This window comes from Molossus molossus, unplaced genomic scaffold (genome assembly GCF_014108415.1).
Source record: "Molossus molossus isolate mMolMol1 unplaced genomic scaffold, mMolMol1.p scaffold_m16_p_19, whole genome shotgun sequence".
Classification (NCBI taxonomy): Eukaryota; Metazoa; Chordata; class Mammalia; order Chiroptera; family Molossidae; genus Molossus; species Molossus molossus.
This window is the reverse complement of record NW_023425354.1, coordinates 30,909,767-30,922,324: the sequence shown is the minus strand read 5'-3', so window position 1 is coordinate 30,922,324 and position 12,558 is coordinate 30,909,767. Positions and strand designations below refer to the sequence as shown.

The window sequence follows — 12,558 nt, the reverse complement described above, 5'->3', positions numbered from 1 at the left end:
AGAAAAATAGGAAGAGGATTGTGGGCAGAATTCTAAATAGGGATAAGGCGCACGTGGCAAGGATATGTGCCCCACGTGTTCCGCCGCCGTCGGGGAGAAAGCACTGGGTTTGGAGTGGGAGTAGTCCTTGGGCGGTCATCATTTCCTAATCGTGCAACCCGCGGCTGTCCGGTAAGGGCTGTGAGCCTTTCATTTTCCTTCTGCCTAGTGAGCGGGAAGATAATAAAACCTTCCAGATGTGAAGGTCTGCATGAGACAAGGTGGAAAATAACGTTGACTTCAATCTTCAGTTTAATACATGTATTGAACCCCTGCTAGTGGCAGGCCTGGATCAGCGCCTTTCCTGCCAGTCTTCCCTATTCTCTCCCCGTCCCGCTCCCAAAGTGGACTAGGTTCCAACAAACACCCTTGCTTTTACTACATTACTTTTCCCAACACCAATGAGACTGTGACCTATCTATCCTAAGGCTGCTTGCAGAAGTGAAGTCTCTGGCATACAGTTGCTTATGGAAGGTGGTCAGTAAATAACTAATATTATCATATATAAATTGGTGCACCCCACCCTAAGGGGATTAAGTGTTGGTTTAGGATACCAGGCATACTGCTAAGCACAGTACAACCCTATGTGGGAGGACTATTGTTATTTGAGATAAGGGAACTGATAAAGAAGTTTATTATTGCCTTGGCTGGTTTGGCTGGTTTTGGCTCAGCGGTTAGAGCGTTGGCCTGCGGTCCAGAGAGACCCAAGTTCAGTTCCCGCTAAGGGCACATACCTCGGTTGCAGTTTGTCCCCAGCCCTGGTTGGGTTGGGTGGGTCGCAACCACTCCATGTGTCTCTCTCACGTTGATGTTTCTCTCTCTCTCTCCCACTCTATCTGAACAAAAGATGGGAAAAAGAAAATGTCCTCAGATGAGGGGGGAAAAAAAGTTTATTATTACTCTTTTTTTTGGTTAATCCTCACCCTAGGATTTTTTTTTTTTATCCTCACCCAAGGACATTTTACCATTTTTTTGTTCAGATAGAATGGGAGGGAGGGAGAGTGAGAGAGAGAGAGATTGACATAAAAGGGACACATTGAGTGGCTGCCACCCACACAACCCAACCAGAGCCAGGGACAAACTGCAACTGAGTTACATGCCCTTAGTGGGAACGGAACCTGGGTCTCTCTGGAGTGCAGGCCAACACTCTAATTGCTGAGCCAAACTGGCCAGGGCGCCCTAGGATATTTTTCCATTGATTTTCTTGATTGAGTGGAAGGGAGGGAGGGGGAGAGAGAGAAACATAGATGTGAGAGACACATCAATTGGTTGCCTCATTCATGCCCTTGACTGGGAATCGAACCTGTGACCCTTTGGTTCTCAGGCCAGTGCTCTAACTGCTGAGCCAAACTGTCCAAGGCAGATAAGGAAGTTTAGTAACATGTCCAAGATCACTGAACTAGCAAGTGTCAGAGGAAAATTCAAGCACAGGCACTCAGACTCCAGTTCTGAGGTGCTAACCATTAGACTACATGGAGACAGGGATCTTGTCTTAACCTTGTATTTACAGAATTCAACTGCTGGCACATAATAGGAGCTAAGTTAAAGTTTAAATAGTAAAACGATATCCTTAAGTAGATACACACAATAAGTACATGTAAAACTTGGGAAATGTAAATAAATTCAGTGGATTGTGTCAGTGTCAATTTTCTGGTTGTGTTATTGTACTAAAGTTTTTCAAGGTGTTACCATTGGGGGAAACTGGGTAAAAAGTACATAGGATCTCTTTGTATTATTTTTGACAACTGCATATGGATTTATAATGACCTCAAAATAAAAGGCTTAACTAAAAGAAGAATGCCTTTAATACCAAGATAATAAAAAAATAACATGGTTTCTTCCCTGGAAGAGTTCTGTCTAATCAGGGAGAGAGATGAATAAACAATAATGACTGCCCAAAGTTAAATTATTCAAAGTTCTGTGTGCCTATGAGGGAGATGAGGACAGAGTGGTATGACCCCCAGATGAGTGAATGATTCACTTAGGGTTTAGTATGGGTCAGAAACAGCTCCTCAGGGGATTAAGATGAAAATGCATAACTGAGCTGAGGGTAAGTAGGTGGCACCCGGATTTCACCTAAGTAGAGAAGGAGGTGAGAAAAAGCCAGACTTAAGTTCACAACGTGTGTAAGGATCAGCAACCCCACGCACTGGAGTGAAAATCATCCTGTTCTAGGTTGTTAAGATGAGTACATAGATGAGTTAAACACACTGCTGAAGTAATCATCAATTAATTGGAAAAACAAAACAAAACTCCTGCAAAGAGGAAATCTATAGATTTAATGCAATCCCAATCAAAATCCCAGCACACATTTTTTAAAAGTAATTGACAAGCTGATTCTAAAATTTATGGGGAAATGCAAAGGACCTAGACTAGCCAAAATAATTTTGAAAAAGGACCAAGAGAGTTTACATTCTCTGCTTTTAAGACTTATTTTAAAGCTACAATAAAATGCTGGTCAGTTTGGCTCAGCGGTTACAGCTTCGGCCTGCGGTCCAGAGAGACCCCGGTTCAGTTCCTGCTAAGGGCATGTACCTCGGTTGCAGTTTGTCCCCAGCCCTGGTCGTGCAGGTGGCAACCACTCGATGTGTCCCTTTCACGTCAATGTTTCTCTCTCTCTCTCTCCCCCCCCCCTCCCTCCCACTCTATCTGAACAAAATATGGAAAAATGTCCTCTGGTGAGGATTCAATAAATAAATAAAGCTACAATAAAGGCATTAGCCTAAGATTGATATATAGCCCTGGCCGGTTTGGCTCAGCAGTTAGAGCATCAGCCTGCAGTCCAGAGAGACCCGGGTTCGGTTTCCACTGGGGGCATGTACCTCAGTTGCAGTTGGGTTGTGCGGGAGGCAGCCACTTGATGTGTCCCTTTCAAGTTGATGTTTCTCTCTCTCTCTCTCTCCCTCCCACTCTATCTGAACAAAAATATGGAAAAATGTCCTCGGGTGAGGAAAAAAAAAAAAGATTGATATATAGATCAATGGAACAGAATAGTCCAGAAATAGATTCACATGTCTATGATCAATTAATGTTCAACAAATTTGCCAAGGAAATTCAATGGGGAAAGGATAATCTTTTCAACACATACTGCTGGAACAATTGGATAGTCATATGCCAAAACAAAACAAACAGGAACAATTGGATAGTCATATGCCAAAACAAAACAAACAAATTAACAAAAAATCTCTTAACCCTTACCTCACACCATATTCAAACATTAACTCAAGCCCTGGCCAGTTTGGCTCAACGGTTAGAGCGTCAGCCTGTGGACCAGAGAGTCCCGGGTTCAGTTTCCGCTAAGGGCATGTACCTCGGTTGCAATTTGTCCCTGGCCCCAGTCGGGGTCATGCAGGTGGCGATCAGTCGATGTGTCTCTCTCACATCAATGTTTCTCTCTCTTCCTCCCTCTATCGCTCCTGCTTGAAAGGGTTAGTAATGTTTTAACAAAATTAAACTCCATTCTGACCAGTTATTCCTGCACGTAAACACCTAAGCAGTTTTCTATAAATCCTGGGACTGACATTCAGAGGAACCATGAAGATAAGAGGTTAATGATGACCCTGGAAAACTTGGAGGGACCATAAAAAAAGAAAGATTAATCACTGCCCTGATCTCTATAACAATCTCATCTCCAACAGATTCCTCCCTTACTTCTGAGACAGCTTGTATCAACCCTGGTACCAATTAAGTGGTGGCAAGAGAATGTGGTTCTTTTTTTTTTGGTGCGTGCCCCTAGTGGGAACCAAACCCGGGACTCTCTGGTCCTCAGGCTGATGCTCCAACCACTCAGCCAAACTGGCCAGGGCAATTTTTTTTTTCATTTATTTAATTAGGTTCTTTGTAAGAAATTTAGAACACCATTTTATGAGGATAAAGCCCATCTGTGAGAGCAAACACAGAGTGGAGGTAGCCCTGGAACTAAAGAACAGCTTTGATATTTGGCAGAATTTGTGAGTCCAGGGCTTTCTGGTCAACCTTGCGCTGCTCTGTAATCTCGTATTTCTCTTTCTCTGTGTCGAAGATCACCTCTGCTGCTTGCAGCTTCTTCTTGAAGTAAGCATCAGTTAGATGTTTGGGGATTTTCACACCACTGATATCAATTTTGGTGGAGGTGGCAATGACAAATTCCTGGTGTGTTCTACGCAGAGGAACTCGATTAAGGGACAGAGGTCCAGTCACAAGTACCAAGCCACTGCTCAGCTGCTTCAGGAAAATCACCCTCTTGCCTCTGTGGCACCCAGTGAGGACGATCAGAATGGCCCCGGGAGTGATGCTGGTCCGCAATTTTCTCACATGCTGACTGAAGGGTTTCTTGCCCTGGCTCAACAGATTTCGAGGCACATCTTCAGTAGGATAATATTTAGGCATTTTGCGAAGTTTAACCACTTGGGGTTACACCATTCTTGTCGCCACCAACTGGTTTGTGACAGTAGCAAGAACTTTCTCCTTTTTCTTTTTAATCCTGAATTTAGCTGCGGAATCCTTCCTCTTGTACATGGCCTTTCGGGAATACATAGCCGACCGGGAATATCTGCCAATTCCCCTGACTAGGACAGGGTTTCAGCTGCAGTAGGGCTTCCCCTTCTTAGGCGTTGAGGTTACCCTTCTTAACCTTGCCACCAGCATCAGCCTTCTTGGCTCCAGGTTTCTCTCCTTAGTATCAGGTTTCTTCTCCTTAGTATCTGGCTTCTCAGCCCCCCTGCCCCCCTCCCCCATCTTGCAAGATGGGACAAAGCGATTTTTTTTTTAATGTAGTTTTTTTTTTGTAGTTTCTGTAATTTATGCCTGTGTAAACCAGAGAGCAAAGAAGGCTAGAGCTGACCCCTTCTCCGTTCAGCCCGCCTGCACCCAGGCGTATGCAATAAAGCCATTTTGCTCTACACTGACCTTGGTTGTGGATGTGATCTCCTTCGGCTCAGACCTTTTAGTTTTTGGTTTGGAAAATGTAGTCTGTTTCACAAGTAATGGCAAATAGGGAGGCAGCAGTTTATTCATTACAGTCTATGAGTGAGATGGAGGGAGGAGGAACAGGAAAGTGGCAGTGCCGGCCTCAGCCCTGCGCTGGAAACTTCCGTGAATCCGCGCTGAGGTGAATAGGCGAGTGGGACTCAAGGCGGTGCGACTGGCACCCTCCTAGCCCCACTTGCTCACCCTGTCCCCGCCCAATCCCACACTGGGAAGTCTGGAATGTTAACCTCGGTTCTCAGCCTCGCCCCACCGGCTCAACCGAGAGGGTCCACGTGCATATGGGAAAGCAGTCTGTCACGGCTGCTTAAAAAGCGGGGTTAAGCAACTGGGTTAGGTGTGGCCCATTTCAGGCAGCTGGGATGCGGACGTCAGTTTCTCCCAAGGGGAGATAGGAAGGAGACTCCAGGTCCCCAAAGCAGCGCTACAACCTGTTCAGCCAACAAACAATACACCCCTGTTCCCCCCGCTCCACACCCACGACGGAGTGGCGGTCGGCCCAGCCCCTAAGCGATCAGGCCACTGCCCCCAGCCGGGTAGGTTCTCTTTCCAGTGTAGCTCGGCCCATCTCCCCACCCGAGGCCCCGCCCCCGATCCCTCCGCAGCCCAGCAGGCTCTGGAGAGGCGGTGCCCGCCGGCCGTCTGGAATGGATACGCTGGAGGGACTACAAGTCCCAGCAGCCCTCGGGCCCGCCCTCGGGAGCGGGGCTATACCAGACAGCCAATTGGGAGGAGTCCTGGGCTCAGGCTACGGAACGCATATGACCAATCGCCGAGCGGCTCGCGACGTGTGCTGATGGGGGCGGGGAGAAGCCCTCCAGGGCCAGGACAAAAGCCGGACCCCCGGCGGCTTCGGGAGGCTGGCGCGCTCCGGATAGTGGGCGTTGAATCTGGTCTTGTGGAGGAGCGCCACGCACTGACTCAAGCAGAGAGGTGAGTGGTGGGCGGCTGCTTTCGCCGGGGGTCCCCACCTGGCCCAGGAGCTTCCTGCCTCCCTCCCTCAACCCGGAACCGCCTCCACTGAGGCCGGCTTGGTGTTAACGCACCCTCTCTGCACCTGCTTGGAAGTTTGGGGGGGGGGTTAGCCTTTAGGTTAGACTTCGTTCGGGACCCTGACCGGCTTCCACGTGCGACTAACCCCCAACTCTCCCACCTTCCAGTTCCTGGGAGTTTGCACAGGCTTGCCGCCGTCCTTGCTTCTTTTCTCTTTGCGGAATCGCATTTACTCCTTGCTGGCGCCCCTCACCCCCTCCGGTGGCCAGTTATCGGGCGTCCTCGGGCTTTATTGGGCCACCTCTTGCGCCCATCCGGTTACCCCACCTGATGCGGGAGACGGGAAGTAGAGAGAACGGTGGCCACTTGCCCCACTCCAATCCCTCACAAGCCAGGCTCAGGCCCTTCCTCCTAGTTCTGTAGAGTCCGCTGAGCCCCGCGCCGAAGTGGAGGGAGCGAATCGGGAATGCGGCCGCAGCGGGCCACGCGGGGTCGGGCTGCCCCAGGCTGCCCGAGGCCTGGCCTCGCTGGGAGGACCTGGCCATAGAGTAGCAACGCATAAGGACCCTCCTCGCTCTGGAAGTGCCGTCGGGCCAAGCCTCTTAGCGACAGATGGCCGAGGTGCCCGTCTTCCTCCCAACCCTGGCGCTGAAGCCGAGCTTGGCTGAAGCAAGGTCCTCTAGGGGCCGGAGGATGCCGCCGCCCTCCTGTCGGGACTGGCAGAGGGCCAGCTCCCGCCCCCTCTGTCTGCCCTCTCCAACCTTGGCAGATACTGTGCAGTTCTAAGGAGTTATGCCGTTAGGTGGTCCCCCGAAGCCTGCCTGGGAAGGAGGTTTTACAGAGGATGGTGGGGAGCAGTGCATAGCACAGTAACTTTGCTCTGTTTCAGCCAGCTCAATGCCTTGGACTTCTGAAATGCTGGGTTAGTGACAGCTAACTGGTAGACCCCAGCTGCCCAGGCTAGTAATTTTCACCTTTTACATAGCTTCTTAAACAACTTAGGAGACTTTGATGGGACGATCCACTCAGACACCTGGCCGCTGGTATCTCCACCCTCATTCTGACACTATGTAGGGGACACTCACAGAACTGCCCTCTCCTTTACTTCAGGGATTGCCTGTTCCCTAAAAAAACAAACAAACAACAACAACAACAACAAAAACCCAACCTACAAAAAAGACAACAAAACAACCCCAATCTTACAGCTACTAACCTTAAAATGAGTACTTTTTGTCTTTCCTGGAGAGAGACCCTAAGCAGCATCCCCAGCGTTTCTGCTCTACTGGCTGTGTCCCAGCAGTACATTCCTGGGGAACAGGCTTCTTTCATTCAGCCTTCCCTGTGGGCTGCTTCTGCCCTTGGTGGCTGCTGTAGATGAATTCAATCCTGGGTCATATACCCTGTCTGCAGAAAAGACCCCCATCAGCTCGTAAGGTCTCTCCTTTGGAGTGTGTGTGTATGTGTTTTAGGTTCCTTGGCATGATTTCCCTCAAATTGTTTACACATTTACCTGTTACTAGATAACAGTTTCTTGGGCACCAGAGCCGATCCCTGGGGGGTCTTAACTCTCCCCTGAAACCATCTATCACCAGTTTGACAGCATATTCAACCAAAGACTTTGTGGGGTTGCACCTCAAACCCAGATTGATACACACTTTAAGTCTCATTGTCACTGGAGCAAATGTTCTTAACTTATGGGCTGGGACCATCAGATGATAGTCACAGGTCAGCACCTTGAGATGACAAACACAATTGGGTATGTGCACATTTTTCTGGGCTTTTCTTTGGATGCTCAAACGAGTCTGAGACCTCAAATAGGTTAAGAGCCACTGCCCTAGAGAGATTTCAAAGCCCTGCTGAATGGTTAAATTTGCAATTTATCTCCACCCAGTGTAATCCCTGGGTTTGTGAGCCTTCTTACCCTGCATTGGTGAATATACAGAAGCGATTCTTTTCCTGCCTTTAAAGAAATGTTTATTTTATTTTTAGAGAGAGAGGAAGGGTGATAGATAGAAACATCCATGTGAGAGAGAAACATAGATCAGCTGCCTACTATACATGCCCTACTGGGGATCAAGCCCAAAACCCACGTGTGTACCCTGATCAGGCCAGGCTCTTTTCCTGCCTTTTTTTAAAATCCTCAGCTGAGGACTTTCATTTTTTGTTCAGATAGAGTGGGAGGGAGAGAAGGAAACATCGACATGAAAGGGACACATTGAGTGGTTGCTACCCGCACAACCCAACCGGGCTGAGGACAAACTACAACTGAGGTTACGTGCCCTTAGCGGGAACCGAACCGGGGTCTCTCTGAACTGCAGGCTGACCCTCTAACCGCTGAGCCAAACCGGCCAGGGCGCTTTTCCTGCTTTTATTCTATCTTGTAAATTGTCTGTCTTGGCCTTGAGAGGGGTTGCCCCATCTAAGCCAGAGCGCTCTGGCGGCAAATCTGTTTTGGTATGCTGGAAAATGTTTTGCATTATTATTATTATTTGTTAATCCTCACCCAAGGATATTTTTCCATTGATTTTTAGAATGAGTGGATGGGGTGGGGGTGGGGGAGGTGGGGGGTGGAGAGAGAAACATCCATTGGTTGCCTCCTGCAGGGCCCCGACTGGGGTCAGGATCAAACCTACATGCCCTTGTCTGGGAATCAAACACACAATCCTTGTGTGGGAATCAAACACTCAATCCTTCTTTCTTTGGGCCAGTATTCTTAACCACTGAGCCAAACCAGCCAGGGCTGAATCTTCCCTGTCCTGTATCATCTCCCTGTTTTGTCTTCTCTCCCATCTTCTTCTGAGGACCGTATGGAGATGAACTCTTGGATCTCAAGAAAATTGTGACTTTTCAGCTACAGAGGTCCCTTTTGTCACTTTGTCCTATCCAAAGTTGGGACTCTGTTTTGGCAGGTTCCAGGTTTGGGGGACTGTTGTCTCAGGAGTGTCTGTCAGAATTATCTCTGCTGGAGAGGCTTAGCTGAAGGGCTTCCTTCTTCCTGGATTTTGTGATCATTCATGCCTGATGTGTCAGAAGCTGCCCCCTCCTTTCTCTGTTTGATCTGCTCTGGGCTGCACTCTATTTGGGAGAGGGGTGGGGACAGGTGTACCCATCTGATTTCAGGACCAGTTTTTCTGGTCTGAGTCAAGAAGGTTGAGAAAATGGAGCTGGAGTGGGTTGGGGTGGAGGACTGTGGGGCACTGGGGCTGGCTGAAACGTCTTCTGAAACTCATGTTGAGATGGAGCTAGAAGTCATTTCATGGGGAGGCCAGAAAAGGGAATGTCTGCTTTGAGTCCCTTCTCTGCTACCCCACTTTGGGCCAGACACCAGACTGAATGCACCTATTGTGCCCAGCTCTAGACCAGCTGGGAGGCTGAGGGAACCAGCCAAGCCAGGACTAGAACCTGAAGCTCCAGGCCGGTCATTTGGGAGGGAGGTACAGAGTGACCCCTGGAACATTGGCCTTCTTTAAGCTGGGCATGGAGACCAAGCTCCCTTATAAACCAGCCAACTCCCTAACTCTGCCCTCCTTTATTTGCACTTGCTTTTTCTCCTCCAGCAAATTCAACAGCTTTAGTTCTGGATCTTTGTGGGAGAGATAAAAGTGACTTCCTGATCTGACCAAGCTCTTAGCATGATGACTTGGTTCCCTTTCTCTCCCCTGTTCCTTTCTCCAACTTGTTCCCGTCACTACCCATGGGAGAGATGTTAGGATAAAGGGGTAGGAAGGGAAATTAAAGTGTCACACAGACTCATTTTTTTTTGTATTTATTTAATTTTTTTATCCTCATCCAGGGACATTTTTCCATTTTTTTGTTTAGACAGAGTGGGAGGGGGAGAGAGGAAGAGAGAGAGAGAGAGAGAGAGAGAGAAACATTGACGTGAAAGGGACACATCGAGTGGTTGCCACCCACACAACCCAACCAGGGCTGGGGACAAACTGCAACCGAGGTATGTGCCCTTAGCGGGAACCGAACCAGGTCTCTCCAGACTGCAGGCCAATGCTCTAACCGCTGAGCAAAACCGGCCAGGGCCAGACTCATTGTTTTTTAATCCTCACCTGAGGATATTTTTACATTTCTTCAGATAGAGTGGGAGGGAGAGAGAGAGAAACATTCGATGTGAGAGAGACACATCGACTGGCCGCCTTCTATACAACCTAGACCAGGGTCAGGGACAGAACCGCAACCGAGGTACATTCCCTTGACCAGAATTAAACCTTAGACTCTTTGGTCTGCAGGCTGATGCTCTAACCGCTGAGCAAAACTGGCCAGGGCGCACACAGACTCATTTTTGAGGTGAAGGGGGGGGGGGGGCATGGCCTATTCCTTTTAGAAATGGTCTTTTTTCTTGAGCTGAAGTGTGGGGTTTTCTGGGGAGTTAGAGGGTTTGGGTTCAAGTCTTGGGTCCCCTACTAGTTATTTAGGCTTCTTGGGGAAGTTGTCTTAACTCCTCTGAGCTTCTATTCCTCATCTAAGAAGCAAGGTTATGAATCTCGATGCACCTCACAGGGCTCACTATAGTGAGTTTCTATATACATATGATTAATGATGGTTTGTGCCCCCCTCCCCCAGCCCTGGCTCAGTTAGAAGTGACCAGCACAGGGTGGTCCCCAGGGAAGCCTCTGTTTTGCTCTAAATTAGAAGCTAGGTGACTCAGTGGGCTGGGTGGATTGCACTGAAGGTCATAGTTCCCCCACCCTGTGTCTGCTCTGAACTAGGGTGGAAGTCTAGTGCCTGGGAGAAAAGAGCTTTGGGATGACTTCCTCCTTGCTTCTCAGGGTCTTGATCTTGCCTGAGGTTAACTAACCTTGCTGGCCTGGCCTTCAGCTTGGTGGTGTGTGTAAGTGCATGAAGTGCGTGAATCGGTGTGGGGGAGACAAAACCTGTAGGGGCAGTCAGGCCAGCATTGCACGGTTTGGCTGTGCTCTCCCTCAGGTCACAGAACTACAGGGTGTGTCTCACTGTCTGTGTGCCCACCTCGGGTGGGATCAGCACTCGGGTTTGGGTCATACCACTGATAATCCTGGTCTCCCCATCCATTTGCCATTGTTGTAGGATGAATGTTGTCATGAGTGAGCTGGTTTGCCTAGAGAGAGTAGAGATGGGATTGAGGCCAAGAGTCCTAGGGGAAATGCCAGCTTTATATTTCGTACCATCTTCCCTCCATTCCTGATCCTCCTCTGCTATTTGAGATCCCATTCGTCCTGCTGGGCAGCCCTTTTTCTCCCTCTTGAGAAGTGCTGACATCTGGTTTTATTGTCTGGGGGCAGCTAGCCATCTGTCTGCCCTGCTGGAGAACATAGTGCTTCCATTTTCTGCCCCTCTGACCAGCTCCTCTTACCCCAACAGGTAGAGCAGGTCCTCTGCAGCCATGTCAGCCAAGGCGATTTCAGAGCAGACGGGCAAAGAACTCCTTTACAAGTACATCTGCACCACCTCGGCCATCCAGAACAGGTTCAAGTACGCCCGCGTCACCCCTGACACAGACTGGGCCCGTCTGCTGCAGGACCACCCCTGGCTGCTCAGCCAGGTGAGTTTGCCCCCACCCTGGACCCTTCATCCAGGCCCAGAGTCGGAGGACGGGAAAGCAGTCAGTTTGTTGGAGATGTCCAAGTGGGTCATGTGATGGCAGACTGCCTGCATCAGTGGACAGCATGCAGTGGGCTGAGCAGGGTTTTGTGTTCAGCTCCCTGCTTGTAGAGGTACCCTGGCATGGCATGCAGAGCATGGCCTTGGAACTGGACAAATGAGTCCAAGTGGCAGCCCTCTGTTTATGAACCATGTAGCCTGGAGCAAACCATTTTACCTCTGCGTTTCATTGGCATAACACTCACCCTGTGAGCTGTAAGGATTAGTCGTAAGGTCTGGTAAGCATTTAGTGTGCTGCCTGTCATCTGGTAGATGCCCAGTAAATAGGTATGTGCCCTGTCTGCCACCTCTCCCTACCCCCAAGTGGAGCATATCATGAATGTCAGGGCCATGAGGAAGTGTGACATTGTGCTAATGGCCTTGGGGGGTTGGGCAGCCTGGCATAGAGGCTCTTCTTCAGATCCCTGCAGGGCCACTGTTGGCAAGGGTTGGGAAGTTCAGACTTCTTTGGCAGGGCCCAGAGGACTGTGGTGGGCTTCAGGGATGCACGTTTCCTCCCACTGGGAGGCAACCCAACCGCAAAGGGAGCTGCCTCTGGAGGTAGTGAATTTCCTGGCACCGGAGGTGTATGAATTGTGGCTGGGAATGCTTGTTGGGCTTGTAGACAGGGTTCAAGCATAGGGATGGGGTTGATCAGATGACCTCTGTGGTCCTTTGTCACCCCAAGGCTCTATCCCTCTGTTCTTCCTTTTGGAACATGGGTTGGTCCATACTCTTGAGTGTGCCAGAGATAAAATCTGTAGGTAAAACCTACAGAAGCTTATGGTTTATTGAAGCTAAGATACCACTTGGGAAGGGACTCATTTATTTAGCAGGTGTTTGGTGAGCACCTACTCTATGCCAGGCTCTATCCTGGGCACAGATAGTTCTAGATTCCTGGTTGTCAAAAGAAAGATGTAGGCTGGGACAGGT

The 12,558-nt window shown here is 49.4% G+C and overlaps 2 protein-coding genes across 5 annotated transcripts in view; one reads left to right on the top strand and one right to left on the bottom strand.

The window, feature by feature from the left end:
- Nucleotides 1-3,957: 3,957 nt before the first annotated feature.
- On the bottom strand, nt 3,958-4,407 carry LOC118634777 (60S ribosomal protein L6-like). Its single transcript, XM_036269531.1, has one exon. The coding sequence runs from the start codon at nt 4,405-4,407 to the stop codon at nt 3,958-3,960; it is 450 nt and encodes a 149-aa protein (XP_036125424.1).
- Nucleotides 4,408-5,800: 1,393 nt separating this feature from the next.
- The window catches only part of ACLY (ATP citrate lyase), a 45,777-nt gene continuing 39,019 nt past the window's right edge, over nt 5,801-12,558 (top strand). For 2 of the 4 annotated variants that reach the window (XM_036268022.1, XM_036268020.1), the window contains exons 1-3: nt 5,801-5,937; nt 7,993-7,999; nt 11,351-11,527. In XM_036268022.1, the coding sequence (XP_036123915.1) occupies nt 5,801-5,937; nt 7,993-7,999; nt 11,351-11,527 (321 nt within the window). Of the gene's footprint in view, nt 5,938-7,992; nt 8,000-11,346; nt 11,528-12,558 lie in introns of all 4 variants that reach the window. The other 2 variants (XM_036268019.1, XM_036268018.1) reach the window with 1 other exon arrangement.